Source organism: Dothidotthia symphoricarpi (assembly GCF_010015815.1).
Source record: "Dothidotthia symphoricarpi CBS 119687 unplaced genomic scaffold P153scaffold_21, whole genome shotgun sequence".
Lineage (NCBI taxonomy): Eukaryota > Fungi > Ascomycota > Dothideomycetes > Pleosporales > Dothidotthiaceae > Dothidotthia > Dothidotthia symphoricarpi.
The window spans coordinates 90,671-105,419 of NW_022985028.1; the positions used below are offsets into that span (position 1 = coordinate 90,671).

General features: G+C 54.1%; 6 protein-coding genes across 6 annotated transcripts; 5 read left to right on the top strand and 1 right to left on the bottom strand.

The window, feature by feature from the left end:
• Positions 1–1,613: 1,613 nt before the first annotated feature.
• On the top strand, positions 1,614–3,824 carry P153DRAFT_389781 (uncharacterized protein; the record flags this gene model as incomplete). Its single annotated transcript, XM_033670868.1, has 3 exons — positions 1,614–1,694; positions 1,753–2,796; positions 2,850–3,824. 3 exons carry the CDS (start codon positions 1,614–1,616, stop codon positions 3,822–3,824), a joined length of 2,100 nt encoding a protein of 699 aa, XP_033519315.1.
• Positions 3,825–5,045: 1,221 nt separating this feature from the next.
• On the top strand, positions 5,046–7,132 carry P153DRAFT_425982 (uncharacterized protein; the record flags this gene model as incomplete). Its single annotated transcript, XM_033672580.1, has 2 exons — positions 5,046–6,935; positions 7,091–7,132. Exons 1-2 carry the CDS (start codon positions 5,160–5,162, stop codon positions 7,130–7,132), a joined length of 1,818 nt encoding a protein of 605 aa, XP_033519316.1. The 5' UTR covers positions 5,046–5,159.
• A 343-nt stretch (positions 7,133–7,475) lies between these two features.
• On the top strand, positions 7,476–7,849 carry P153DRAFT_116600 (uncharacterized protein). Its single transcript, XM_033661945.1, has one exon. It carries the CDS (start codon positions 7,549–7,551, stop codon positions 7,750–7,752), a length of 204 nt encoding a protein of 67 aa, XP_033519317.1. The 5' UTR covers positions 7,476–7,548; the 3' UTR covers positions 7,753–7,849.
• Positions 7,850–8,595: 746 nt separating this feature from the next.
• P153DRAFT_325160 (glycoside hydrolase family 37 protein) lies at positions 8,596–10,692 on the top strand (the record flags this gene model as incomplete). The annotated part of the gene is made up of 2 exons (XM_033665264.1): positions 8,596–8,753; positions 8,818–10,692. 2 exons carry the CDS (start codon positions 8,596–8,598, stop codon positions 10,652–10,654), a joined length of 1,995 nt encoding a protein of 664 aa, XP_033519318.1. The 3' UTR covers positions 10,655–10,692.
• A 515-nt stretch (positions 10,693–11,207) lies between these two features.
• P153DRAFT_389784 (uncharacterized protein) lies at positions 11,208–11,855 on the top strand (the record flags this gene model as incomplete). Its single annotated transcript, XM_033670869.1, has 3 exons — positions 11,208–11,357; positions 11,415–11,495; positions 11,547–11,855. The coding sequence occupies 3 exons, from the start codon at positions 11,208–11,210 to the stop codon at positions 11,853–11,855; spliced, it is 540 nt and encodes a 179-aa protein (XP_033519319.1).
• Positions 11,856–11,985: 130 nt separating this feature from the next.
• On the bottom strand, positions 11,986–13,632 carry P153DRAFT_370262 (cytochrome P450). The gene has a single exon (XM_033668999.1). The coding sequence runs from the start codon at positions 13,596–13,598 to the stop codon at positions 12,141–12,143; it is 1,458 nt and encodes a 485-aa protein (XP_033519320.1). The 5' UTR covers positions 13,599–13,632; the 3' UTR covers positions 11,986–12,140.
• Positions 13,633–14,749: the final 1,117 nt, after the last annotated feature.

The window sequence follows — 14,749 nt, forward strand, 5'->3', positions numbered from 1 at the left end:
GAAACGAGTCCGTTATCTCTTCCATAATACGTTTGACACTGCGGTTTCCGGGGCAGCAGGCTTGTTCCAGGCGTTGCTGCATCGAAGGTGAAACACAAAAGTTGAGGTTGAGAAAAAATATCGGTTTGGCAGCAGTCGAAAGACACCAGAGGACCAGTTCGAGGCGTAGGCCACGACGGATTCTTTGTTTCAGAGTGATTTTCTGAGTGTCTGCTGACGCATGTGGGGCGACGAAGTCGGGCCTCGTTCCTTGTTCGAGGGTACCCAGACATAGTCCAACGAGGGAACAATATCTTCACACCGCCTCTCTATGGCAGTGGCGAGGATTGCGGCTTTCCGAGAAGAAAATCTTCGGTGCAGCTCGTGAAGCGGTTGGGCAAAAATGGAATGGTCAGGCAACACAGGTGCTGAGGGTGTGATAGGTTTGAAGGATTTTGGCAATGGCGCTTTGGCGATAGATTTTTGGACGATGTGGTATAGGGCACAATACATTGGTTCGCGAACATGCGCAGCCGCAATTGATTCGCGCATGTGTAGACGCTGCGTAGGCGCGGTGTGAAAGCCATATGGCATTGACAGGCAAGCGTTTGGAGCAGCGGTGATGTGATTGGGCGAGGCAGGTTCCACGCGGCAATACGAGCATGCAGGGTCACCTTCCCACCCGTCAAGGCTTGGGTAGATTTATCTAGACGTTTTGACGTTCTTAATGGATGTTGCAGCCGTTGCGAATATCAGAAACATTTCGTCTTGATCTCAGAAGCTCCCACTCGGGAACGTCGTGACTGTGACAGATTGATTGACTTGGCCGACTTGACCGACTTGACCGGAGGCGACAACAACGGCAGCAGGACCAAACAGGCCCAAAACAGTACCAAACAGGACAGCACCGGCTCTCGACGTCCCGAGTTCCGCCAACCCACCCCCCAGGCTCTGCGCACAAGGCCGAGGGGCTGACGGGCTGGGAACAAGGATTGGACAAGGTTGCAGGCATTGTGCCAGGTAGAGACGGCACTGTGGTATTTCTGGATTCTTCGACAGGATTTATTGTTTCTGGCAACGACGACATATCTAGCTACTTTCTTCTCGCGTCTGCATCTGCATCTAAAGCGTAGCTAGGCACGCTCAAGGACGATCGATCAGACAAGGACGGACGCTGGGAAGATCTGCAAACGAGTGCTGGACAGTTTCCCCACACACCGGACATCCATTCCATCCATCCACCCATCCCAAGGTCACGTCGCTCGCCCCGCTGAACCAGTTCTTGTTGGGTTCACGCAGCGCAGCGCAGCCAACCCAACGCAAACGCCCACGCCACCCGGCGACATCTGTTCTGTTCAGAGTGTTTTTAAATCCCGCGCTTCTGGCCCGTTTTTTGCTTTTGCCTTGCCTTGCCTTGCCCTTGTCCTGCCTTGGCCTGCCTTGTCTTTCACTTTCGCCGACCCACCGACTACTGGCCTTCTTCACCTCTGTCTGTGTTGATAGTGGCCACGCTCGCGCAACTACGTGATGAAGGTGAGCACGCCCTCGCTTCACTCGCTCGCTCGAGTCCGGCCCCACGTCGGGCGCATGTCTGGCTCACTAAAGCTAACGTGGCGCCCCAGTTCCGCCGGAGCATGAAGAGCGAAAAGGACACCCGACCCCATCACATTAATCTCCAGCCCAAGGACGCGACGGCCATTGTGCCACCTAAAAAGGTACGTGACATGACGTGAGGGCAGGGGAGGGGAGAGCAGCGGGGAAGAGGTATTGCAGGAAGAGGAGGGGGACAGGGCGGAGGTCGAGGAAGGTGGGGGAGGCAGCAGGCGAGGAGAGGAGAGCGACAGGGAGCAAAGTCCGCTTTCTTTCTGGGTACTCGCTTCTCATGCTCGCCCAACCCACCGCCCACGAGCCTCGCACTGCAATCCCCCCTCCCGCACACAGGCGCACGCAACAGCTGCTGACGGGTGCGCCCCAATCCTGCAGGTCATCCGCGCCCTCTACGACTACACGCCGGCCGCCGACTCGCCCAACTCGGGCTACCTCAGCTTCTCGCAGGGCGACTTCCTGCACGTCGTCGGCCGCGAAGACGACACGGACTGGTACGAGGCGTGCAACCCGCTGCACAACACGCGCGGCCTGGTGCCCGTCAGCTACTTCGAGCCCGTCGGCAAGACGGCGAGGGACGCGCGCGACACGCGCGACGTCAGGGCCAGCGCGGGGAGTGTGCCAGCGCGCAGCTCCACCCAGCAGCACCACAGCCAGCCGCACGACTCGGGCTACCAGGAGCGCCTGCACAGCATCAGCAGCCCCGGCTCTGCCCACAGCCACGGCCACAGCCTCAGCCACAGCATCGCCAGCCCCAGCCACCCGCAGAACATCATGGCCCAGCAGCTGCGCATGAGCCAGTCGGGCAAGACGGGCGCCATGGTCTACGGCATCGTCATGTACGACTTCAAGGCCGAGCGGCCCGACGAGCTCGAGGCGAAGGAAGGCGAGGCCATCATCGTCATCGCCCAGTCGAATCCAGAGTGGTTCGTCGCGAAGCCCATCACGCGCCTCGGCGGGCCCGGCCTGATCCCCGTGTCGTTTATCGAGATCCGCGACATGACGACAGGACAGGCGGTATCCGACACGCAGGCCGCCGTCACAGCCGCGGGCGTGCCCAAGGTCGAGGAGTGGAAGAAGATGGCGGCCGACTACAAGAACGGCAGCATCCCGCTGGGCAAGCTCGAGCAGAACTCGCAGCAGACGCTGCAGCAGGGCATGGACCGCATGAGTCTGGGAGCCAAGAGCCAGAACGGCGCCCGCTCCGGATCGGTGAGTTTGAGTCTGCCAGCCTGAAATCATGTGTCTAACCATTGTGACTGCAGGTATCCCACTCACACTCACACTCGCGCAACGGCTCCGTCGCCCAGCCGCGCAGCAACACGCTCGCGCCCATCAAGGCGTGCGTGCCGCGCTACTGCTTCGCCGACGACATCTTCTGGTTCATCATCGAGTGCCAGATGGAGGACGGGCGGCACTGGGAGCTGCAGCGTCTGTACCAGGACTTCTACGACCTGCAGATCCAGCTCATCGAGACCTTCCCCGTCGAAGCAGGCACCAGCGGCTCCGGCCAGCGCACCCTGCCCTTCATGCCCGGCCCCGTCACCTACGTCACCGATAACATCTCCAACGGGCGCCGCGCCAACCTCGACGAATACATCAAGAACCTGCTCAACCTCGGCCCACACATCACCCGCGGCGACCTGGTCAAGGGCTTCTTTGCGCCACGCCAAGGCGACTACGAGATGGACGCAGATGTCATCGCTGCAGAGAACTACCGCCTGTCCCAGCAGTCAGGGCAGTCGTCCAACCACTCCCACGGCACAAGCAGACAGTCCTCGGCCGACCACCTCCAAGCCTCCATGCCCGCCCCCGCCGCCCCCGCAAACTACCAATCCCACCAACGCGGCCAGTCCAACGCCTCGCAAATGTACCCATCCAACCTCAACCCCCCACCACAACCCCAACATCAACAACACACACCAGGGCACCACCACTCCGCCTCCTCGGCCACAAACGCAGGCACCTCCTCCTCCTCGGCGCTCAAAATCAAAGTCTGGTTCGAAGAAGATAACTGCGTCGTCATTCGCATGCCGGCTTCCCTTCGTTATCCTGACTTATATAAGAAACTTAAAGAGAGGAGACGTCTTGAGCGGCCGGATGAGCAGGATGAGGATCTGCTTATTGAGTATAAGGATGAGCGCGAGCAGCAGTTTTATCCCATTGAGTGTGATGAGGATCTTGAGGTGGCGGTTGAGCGGAATCCGAAGTTGGTGCTTAGTGTTACGACGCCGAGGTGAGTGGGTGGGTTTTTCTTCCTTTCTCTTCTTTTTTTGCACTTCTTGATGAGAAGCCTTTTTTGGGGCTGGATAGGTTCTTGCGAAAAGGATGGCTTGATGGCTTGATGATGATGGTTTGGGGTGTTCTGGAGTTTCATGGTCATGGCGATGCTGCTGCGTTTTTTGAACAACATGATTCCCTCACATTGCTGCTGGTTGGGCTGGTACTGGTACTGGTTCTGGTTCTGGTTCTGCTTGTGTTTTTTTTGCTTTTGCGAAAGTGTGGGTGCGGGTGCGGATCTTTCTTCTTCTTTTTTTCTTCTCTACTTCGAGATATCATGATTGCTTGCTTGCTTGCGTGGGAGAGGTCGGGTGTGTTTTGCATATGCATGGGCGTGGCGTGGGGGGGGGGGGAGATGGTATGTAGGTGCGATGACAGTCACAATGGATAGGGCAATGGATGGTAGAAGATCAATGTGCTGTTTGGACTGCTGTTCAAATGCTGGGTGATGTGCTTGACTCGTGTGTGTGACTTAGACTGGAGAGGTGTGAGTGTTACTTATTAATAGGATGGGTGGTGGGAGGGATGGGAATAGAAAGTTTTATTCAACGGAGCACTAGGTAGAGGAATTATGTGAGAAGTTGGCTGAGATAGATTGATTCATTGAGTAAGAAGACTTGCGGGTCGCTGTACTAGATTATTATGTTAGATAGTTATGTGTAATCTGGTAATTCAGCGTCCGTACAAGGTTGGTCAAGACAATGTCTGCTAGGTATGTGAATATCGAAGAGAAAGAGTATCTGATTTGTTGTCTTTTGCCCTAGTCTAGTCTATGGGTCGTTTTCGAAATACCTGCTCCTAACGTGACCTGCGTAATAGCCGATTGGTTGATTCAATAATCATGACATGCCTAGTAAAGTAGCAGCACGATCACTAATTCAGGTGATTATTAAGCTTGTCCACGTTACCCCGGAGCTGGATTAAGGTTTCTCCGAGATTAAACTCTTCAAAGCTTGCTGTAATAGCTAAAATAAGAGCATTTACAACAGGTACAACTCTTCTTTCTGTTCTGAAAGAATATTTAGTTGTTAATTAATCTAACATCGCAATAACGTTGTGTTGCGTTGCGATTTCAGAGATTGGATATCTAACCGATTGGCTACTACACAGGTCACGTTAGGAGCAGGTATTTCGAAAACTACTATATCCAAGTCAGACTCAAACAGGCAAGGCGCAAGTGTCAACCGTCAATCCCGAACCGCAAGTCTCAACATGCATCTCGCTACAATGCCTCGTGTAACGTGTTTCTAGCGCCGTCGTTTTCCATTCGCTGTCTGTTATTTTTTGGTAATGCAATGCAACCCACATCCGATACATACCACGACGAGTCCGACGACACGCCGTCAAGTAATGCGGATGTAGAAGCGCAGTCGCTACTACATGAAGAGTTGGGATTCGAAGACAATGTGCCATTGACACGAGAAACAAGGACTCGAAAGAGAGGTATCTTTGGATTTCTGGAAGGACCCTCGCCGCCTCGTGTACAAGTCATCCGGCCATTCTTTCCAGGCATACAGGAAAAACCTGAAAAACTCATCGCCCGCTGGTGTCCATCCAAGACGCGCAAAATTACACTCCTCGCCGCTGTCCTCACTATCTGGTTCATAGTCTTCGCCTCCTTCCTCACATCGGAACTCCCCATCCCCGACGGCACAGGGGAATACGTCCAAACCCTCTCCTGCACCGATACGCTCTGGCGGCGCAAGAACGAATGCGGCATCGACGGGATAGACTGCCGGCCCTTCAGCAACACGACCTACGCTTTCCGCTGTCCTGCCAAATGCCGAGATGTCCGCGTCCTGAACCCTCGTGTAATCGGACCGCTGGAAGTGAATTACCGGCCGCTGGTGGTAGGCTCGGGTCCGTATCGGGGAGATAGTTTCATCTGCGGGTCTGCGCTGCACGCTGGGGTTGTGAGTGAATCGCAAGGAGGGTGTGGGCGGCTTAGGACAGTGGGCACGCATTCCGGGTTCGCGAGTACTGCGCGCCACGGCATCGAGTCGATACCGTTTGATTCCTACTTCCCGGTGTCGTTTACCGTCGAGGCAGACGGGGCGTTTACATGTCCCTCCGACCCACGATCGCCGCTGCTTTTCCTCTCGCTACTCGTCACGGCGCTGTTATCTGTCTTCTCCTCAACCCCCACTATCTTCTACCCAATCTTCATCCTCACCTTCACCCACGTAGCATTCATATCCGACCCCCCCTCCACCCACACGCCAACCCCCACCACCCTCCCCGACCACACGAGCCTCTTCGCGCGCCGTCTCCTCCCCGCGCTCTTCACCGCCGCCATCCTATACAAAACCACCATCCGCAAAACCCTCCTCAATCTCGCCGCCCCGCTGGAAAAAACCACCCTCTGGCTAGGCGGCCTCTGGATAGGCGCCCTCTCAAACTACACGTTTGAATGGATACCCATCTCGCGCCTCACCGCGCACGATCTAGCGCAGCAACCGGGTGCGAAGGTAGCACTCGCGCTCATCCTGATAAGCCTTGTTTTTATTATAGCAGGACAGGTGTACTTCTTCTGGCTCGCAGGTCGGCTGCCGCGGTATCTAGCGCTGTACGCGCTGTTCGTCGCGGGGATACTAATTGCTGTTGCGCTCCCTGGGGTGGAACTCAGGATTCATCATTATATCCTCGCCCTGCTTCTTCTTCCGGGGACGGCGATGCAGAATCGCGCGTCGCTGCTGTATCAAGGCATTTTACTCGGACTTTTCATAAACGGCGTCGCAAGATGGGACTTCGACGCCGTGCTACAAACTTCCGATGCGCTAAGGGGGGATGCAAGGCTCGACTCACCCGTTCCGCCGGTTTTCGAACCGCGTGTTGATGGAGCTACGGCGCTGTTCTCGTGGGATGGGGCGCGTGGGGAGGGGGTGCAGGGGCTGAGTGTGCTGGTTAATGATGTAGAGCGTTTTCGTGGGTTTTATGAGGATGGTGCGCTGAGGGAGTGGGCGTGGGTGAGGGGTGGTGGCGGGGATGAGTATTTTAGGTTTGCGTATTTGGGGGAGGGGGGGACGGGGGATTATTCTGGGGTGGGGGTTTGGGCGGGGGGTGGGAGCTGGGTGGGTTTGGGGGAGGGGGTTTGACGGTGGGTGTTGTCTGGGGCTGAGTACACGCTTTTCGATCGTTGTTGTGGTGCGTCTTTGTGCATACGTCGATGCTCGGGATGGATTTACAAACAGATGACAAAAAGCTGCTCGTAACTTCTCTAATTGAGATGTTCCCGAAAAATACACCCACGAAAGAAAACATAGCATAACCTTAAACCACACATCACACACCACACACGTAATCCCATTTCCATTTCCATTCCACAACAATCAGCAACCCCCTTCCCATCGCATATCCAAGCCTCCCCCTTATATATAAATCTCCAGAATGCGCGAGCTAGACAATCCAACAACCCAAGAGAAAACAAATCCAACCCAAGAAAAACAACCCTTCACCTACCCAATCCGACACCACAGCCCAGCCGGTCACTTAATCCATGACCTCCCACAGCCTCCTGAGGTCGCTACTAGATTGTCTGGGGTAGAGTACACGCCCTACTCGTCGCTTTTGGTGGGGGTTATCAAATTACAATGATGGGGGGTTGCGAGTGTGTCGCGGTGGGGTGTCTTGGAATGGTATGTGAAGTGGAGATGGTGATACTGAGGGTTGGCCGTGTTGGCGTGGATGTCGTGGTATTGGGGGAGGGAGGTAGGAGAGAGTGGGTGTGGCTTCTTCCGGGAAGTAGGGGGCGGAATGGAGAGTGGAATGTCTACGAGAGGGGGTTGTGCTGACTTTTCAGTCTTTGGTATTGTTCTGTTGTTTGGATACTTTGAAGTGCTCTTCTGGTTCAGTGTTTGTTTTTGGGGTGCTGGAGGTGGTGGATACTAGGACTTGTTCTTCAAATTTTGCGTTGTGTTTCCATTGTGGGAGTTTGAGGTGGAGATATTGGTCTGTTTGCCGTTGGGAGAGACGTATCAGAGTCGGGGTCGTGGCGTGAGTGTTGAGCGAGCGTAAGCCAGACTGAATGATCGCATTTTGAGTCTTGATGTTGAAGTCGGGCGAAAGGTCTGTAAGCAATTGAGGTTGTGCAGAAGATTATGCTAGATATCTCTGCAGATAGCGCGTTCTGGCGCGTTTGGACTGGTGTTGGAGCACATTTCGGGTACCAGCAACGCCCCAGCCATCTCATTTGTGTTGAATTATAGTTGACCTAGGGTCTCGTTACTTTCCCACACCTCACGTCGCATTCCTAGTGTTCTACCCAAGGCGCCAGCTAGGCAAAGATCGCGAGATCGACATGTCAAGAAACTTTCGGAGCTGAGGTCCGCGCTGCATGACACAGAACTTAACGTGTATACAGGCCGTGTTCCGTGGTACAAGCCGGATGTGACAGTGATGACATCATGCCTCTACCCCAGTTTTTTAAGTTTTGCGGGGTAGCAACGCGCCAACATGCGCCTTCTACGCCAAGTGCAACGATCATCGCCGTCTTCCGTGACAATGCGGCATGTGCGTCGACGCGTTCTGCGGCCTGCCAAGGGTCATGGTGGATCAGATATGCAAGAACGACCAGCCACATACGTGTACCGCGTACATGCAGATACGATGGCAGGTTTCCTTGTCAATCCTGGTAGCACCCGTTGACTGGGTTAAAGAGTAGGGATGCTCCGTCAATCGTGTGTCTAGACTTCAACGCGTCGCTTTCTCGTGCTCCTCAGGATGAAGACCGATATGAATGCCTGGGTTGCTGCTCTCTTTGTGGGCGTCCCTGTAGTGAGCGCATTGTATATCAATGGCACTGTTATCGCACCATGCGACTCGCCCATCTACTGCCAGGGCGACCTGCTGCGAGAGATTGAGCTCGCGCGACCGTTCTCTGATTCCAAGACGTTCGTGGATTTGTGAGTGTTTTGACTTGAGGTTGTCGCTCTGGACCCGTCTAACAACAAGCAGACCGACAATCCGTCCGTTAGACGAAGTCCTCGCAGCGTTTGCCAACCTCACCCGTCCTATCTCCAACAACACAGAACTTAACGACTTCCTCTCCGAGTACTTCGGTGAAGCGGGGTCAGAGCTCGAGGAGGTTCCGGCCGAAGATCTCGCGACCGAGCCTGACTTCCTCGGAAATGTGAACAGCTCCGTTGTTGCGGATTTCACACAGAAAGTCATCGACATCTGGCCCGATCTTACGCGTAGATTTGCGGGCGCTGGAAACTGCACCGGCTGCGTCAACTCGTTCATCCCCCAAAACCGTACATTCGTCGTTGCTGGTGGTCGCTTCCGTGAGCCATACTACTGGGACTCGTTCTGGGTCATTGAGGGTCTTCTGCGGACCAAAGGCTCGTTCACCCAGATCGCTGAGAACATCATCGAGAACTTCTTGGATCTGGTGGAGACGATTGGATTCGTGCCCAATGGCGCTCGAGTGTACTACGAGAACCGGTCACAACCACCGCTTCTGACCCAGATGGTGCGCATCTACGTCGAGTACACGCAGAACTACACCCTCCTTGAGCGTGCCCTGCCTTTGCTGGAGCAAGAACATGAGTTTTGGATGAACAACCGCACTGTGACTCTCGAGCGAGGCGGACGAAACTACACGCTCAACCACTACGCCGTCGAAAACACACAGCCGCGGCCAGAGTCTTACTATGAGGATTACACGACGGCAAACAACGAGACATATTTCAACACAGAGGGCGAGGAGTTCAATGCCACCATAACGCTGAACGAGGCCGAAATCGCGAAATTGTACGCAAACCTGGCTTCTGGTGCAGAGAGCGGTTGGGACTACTCAAGTCGATGGATCAAGAATCCCGCAGATGCTGTCAGCGATGAGAGTTTCCCCCTCCGATCCCTGAACACCATGGACATCATCCCTGTGGAGTTGAACTCCATTCTGTACTACAACGAGATCACGATTGCCGAGTTCTATCGCCATCAAGGTAATTACAGCGCTGCACGCGAATGGGCCGGGCTTGCTGCAAAGAGAAGCGAGGCTATGACGACGCTGCTCTGGAACCCCGAGCATTACAGCTACTTCGACTACAACATGACCTCCAGCTCCCAGAATATCTACACCCTCGCAGATAACACCAGCACACCATTGTCTACCCAAGGTGCGCCATCCGGTCAGCAGGTCGCGTTCCAGGTCAGCCAATTCTACCCATTCTGGACCGGCGCTGCCCCAGAGAGCATCAAGACCGACCCAACAGCCATGCGTCGCGTCTTCGCCCGCGTGGAGGAACTTCTCAACGACCGCGCCGGCGCCATCGGAGCGACAAACCTCGTCACAGGACAGCAATGGGACGAGCCAAACGTGTGGCCGCCCCTCCAGTACATCCTCATGAAGGGCCTGCTCAACACCCCTCTCGAAGTCACCGAAGACGACGACGAAGAAACAACTCAAGACTACATCTGGACGCAAGACCTCGCCCTGCAACTCGCACAGCGCTACCTCGACTCGCTGTACTGCACATGGCGCGTTACCGGCGGGTCGACAGACGAAGTCCCCCAGCTCCCCAACTCCGAGGGCAACGGCACGATTTTCGAGAAGTACGCTGATGAGGCTACGAATGCTAGGGGTGGCGGTGGTGAGTATGAGGTTGTCGAGGGGTTTGGGTGGAGTAATGGCGTGCTGATTTGGGCGGTTGATCAGTTTGGACAGAGGCTTAGGACGCCTGAGTGTGGGAATATTACTGCGGCGGATATTGGTGGGGCGAAGAGGAAGAGGAGTGCTGTGGAGCTGTCGAAGAGGGATGCTATGTGGGTTAAGCAGTTTAAGAGGTAGGGCTTGTAGGGTGGGGATGCAGGGAATGAGTGGATGAGACGACATGTATTGCTTCAATGATGAATTATTCTGATGTATTGTCGTACGCTGCTTTGATTTGTATTTCACTCTCTCAATTATCACTCATCACAGTCGATATCCTCATTTGATGTCCACATATCTTACTGTTAGCAACCACGAGACTCTCAACCTTGAGATACGCGCGAAAGTCAGGGCACATGATGGAGGTTGCGACTCTGGATATGTCTGTCTCATCGCTCATGGTTTTTAGGTATTATCTGGCCTCCGCTTGCCAATTTCACTGTTTTGAGACATCAACCCCAAGTGATCACCACGACTGTTCCGTCTTTCCCTCACCTTGGATTCGATGGGTGCCTACACCTCACCGCCTCTACCTGTCCGTTTGCACCCCCCAATCTTACTAATATATAGGCTCACTCACTCACCCACCCCCAGAGACGCTCCTCAACTCCTATCTCCCATCCACCTTCTACTTTCCTCATCAACCACTACCAACCCCACACACTACAACCAACACCAACACCAACCCACCATGAAGCTCCTCACCACCATCCTCCTCCTCATCACCCTCCTAACCCTCACCTCAGCCCACCCCGACAAGCCGAAACCCCCCAAGCCCCCCAGCAAATGCGACGACTACCCCTGCCGCAGCTGCTGCACAAGCTGGTCTATCTGTATCCAGGTCCGCCCTCCTCCCCCCACCCCCCCATCTTTCAAACACTAACCCAACCCGCTACAGAAATGCAGTTTCTTCCACACCAACCCGCGCCGTTGCACCGAACAGTGCCAGGATCAGAAGTGCAAGGGGGAGTTCGAGTTTGTGAGTCCGTTGTGTTTGGGTTTGCTGGGGTGGGGACTGACGCGTGGGCAGTGCAAGACTGAGTGTCACTTTGATCATTGTGAGCCGGATTGGGCGGATGATCCGGGTGTTGCGCTTACGTTGCTGCCGTTTCCGTTTATGCCGCCGCCGAGGACGGTGGATGCGGTGGCGCTGGAAGCTCCGGCTGCGACTGCGGTGGTTAGTGTTGATGTTGGTGTCAATGTCGGTGAGGGTGGTGAGGGTGATGATGATGGCGATGTCGATAAGGGCGGCGTCGAAGGTGCCTTGGTCAACAAGACGGATGTTCAGGAGGTCAATGCGACTAAGGTTGGTGTAGTCGAGGTTGACAAGGTTGAGTAGGATGCTGGCGGTCGGTGGGTATCACGTCTCCGGGACTCTTCTATGCGGCTCATACCAAGTACGTCAGGTGGCATTCTGCATTCACTGGCGGGAAGGGAGTCGATTCGATAAACGAAGTTTGGGAATGACACTGCATCACAGGTTTATGTGTCAGATGGAACCTTAGCACCCAACTGGATCAACTGATCACTGCAACACATGCTTCCAAGTAGAGATACTACGCGAACAATCTAAAGTGCGGTGAAGCTGAGATCTCGGTATGGAAAACACAGAGCACTTCTTACTTCACTCCCATACTAATTCAATCTTCTCGCCCTTGACCTTCGAATTGAACCACTCCAAGATCTCAACGTCACCGTCCTGCACCACCCTAGCACCATCGAGAACATTGCTCCGCGCCAGCCGCTCGGTCGCAAAGTGCAACTCCATAGTCGCCAGGTTCCTCGCAATGCATGCCCGGCTGCCCGCTCCAAAGGCAAACCAGTACCTCGACATATCGTCAGTCGCATCGAGCCACCTTTCAGGCTGGAAGGAGTGTGGTGCAGGGAAGATGTCTGCGTTGAAGTGCAATTCGTAACCCGAACAGCCCACGATTGCTCCGGTTGGGAAGAATGTGTCTTTGAACATCCAGCCACCTAAGGGTACTACGTGGGGAAGGCGCGTCGGATTTGCCATACTAATGCGTAAGGCTTCCTTGACGACTGCGGTGAGGTATGGCAGGGCTTGGATGTCGAGAGCGTCAGAGCCCAGTGCGGCGTTATCATTGACCTCCTTCTTCAGCCTCTCGTACTTTTCCGGGTACAATGCCAGATTCCTCATAATAGTGGCAAGATTCATTCCCGTCGAGTCTGTCCCAGCGAAGATCAGATCTTTGCATTGCGCCTTGACCTCATCGTTTTGTAGGCCTGCAGCCATCAAGCGTCCAGGATATGTTGTCGATTTCTCCGTTGTATTCGCGACCAGATTACCCACGAACGAGTCAACAAGCGACATACTGTCATCCGTCTCATGGTCGGTAGTCCACTTCGCAATAGCCCAATCCAGCCACACAAACACGATAGTAGGAAGGTAGAAGAACCGTCCGACAGCTACGAAAGTATCCACAAACGCGGACACAGAAAGAGTCGGTCCCTTTTCACTCACACCGTCGTAGTTTTCCCGAAAGAGGTGCGTCGATACTGCGTCGACTGCTAAGCTACGCGCTAGATTCAGCACGTTGACCGGCTTTCTCGACTTCGCCTCTTCGCCCAACCTCTCGACCATGCGCTCCACGCACCCCCAAATGGCCTGCTCATTGTCTCTCAAGCTCTTCGTTGAGAACAGCGGCACGACGGCCTTTGCTCTCGGCGCACGATGCTCATGGTCGGTAGTCGAGAAGATCGTCTTATGCCCATCGATGTCAAAGTTTGCGTAGCACGGCGCCTTAGGAAAGCCGCCCTTGGAGACGTAGATGGGCTGTATGGCATCTGCGTCACTAATGTCTACTTCGTGTGGGGAAACGCGGACCAGGGGACCGAACTTGAGGTGGAGGCGATGAATAGCGCTGGCTTCGTCGCCGATGTAGGCGTGGTAGTAGAGCCAGAGAGATGTCACTCTTGGAAGAATGGGGCCGGGAATGTGAGCAAGCGGATGTAGATAGAGGCGATATACGGAGCGGATGAAGAGGAAGATAAGAGGTCCAGTGGTCACAAAGAGGAAAGGGTGGGTTGAAACTGCCTCAACTACTAGATCGTGCAACGCCATCTGGGCTGATTGATGAGAGATACCTTCATTGAGGCTGTGATGGTTGTCATGATTTAAGTAGGACGTCGTGGGTTGAGTCACACTAGTGCGATGTGGGGCTGCTGATAGGGACGACAGTAAACCCATTCATTCTTCTTACGCTATTGGCATTGCGATACATCATATCTTCAACGCCTGTAAGCCTTCTGTTGTTACTGGTTCTTAACATTGAACACGATCCGCGCTCTGCTCAATGCCGGCTTCATGATTTGTATAGAACCCTACTTCTCGCGCGTGACGTCATCGGTTGATTTTTAGTGAACTCTCCATAGCCTTTCGAAATCTTCAAGACGAAGGGATCACGTGTCGGTACTTTCACGTCACATACGAATGTGGTAGAAGCAGTAAATCTCATTGCGGGTCCTATCTACCACCGAGAAGCTAGCCTACATTGACACCCTGGCAGAGCTTATTTACTCATCTCCGAATCTCTCGAACACATGGCGAAGCAAACAGCACAATCTATAAGCCTGGATTCGGCTTCATCACGGGTTGAGTGCCGAGGCTCTGATAAAGCTCGTGGTAGGTGTAACAGGACATCTTTATGCTTATACATGTCATGTCCGAAATGCACAAACAGCGGCCAAGCTCGGAGAATATACATCGTCGGACTAGAAACGTAATAGGGTACCCCGTGCTCGAGGAACCGAGCAGCCTATAGAACAAAGCTTCTGCACGTAACTTTTTGAGAACTGGTAATCTCGGCGTCCAAGCGTAGGCACTTTACGCTATGGGCTTTTTCTGACGATGCCCGGTTTATCGACGCCAGTGTGGATGCGGCAAAGATTTCTTGTGGAGATCGGCGTTTGTCAGGGAGATTGGCTTGGAAGGATGATGATCGCCATCGATAACACGGACATGTTCATCAGGCAGGCATGGTGAGATATTGGGCGAAGGCCTAAGACCCATCGACCTTCTTTGAGAAGTGTGCAACGATACAGACTGTGAGTATGCGGTGACCAAGTCTAGTCAAGCTTATAAGAGGTTGTGCGGGAATTGTGAATGTGAATCGTTGTATCAGACAAATGAAGTAACATGCAAAATGATGTATTTGTAAAGTTCAGAATGTATACCGCGTTTGTGTTTAAAACAATATGTACTAGAAGCCAAAG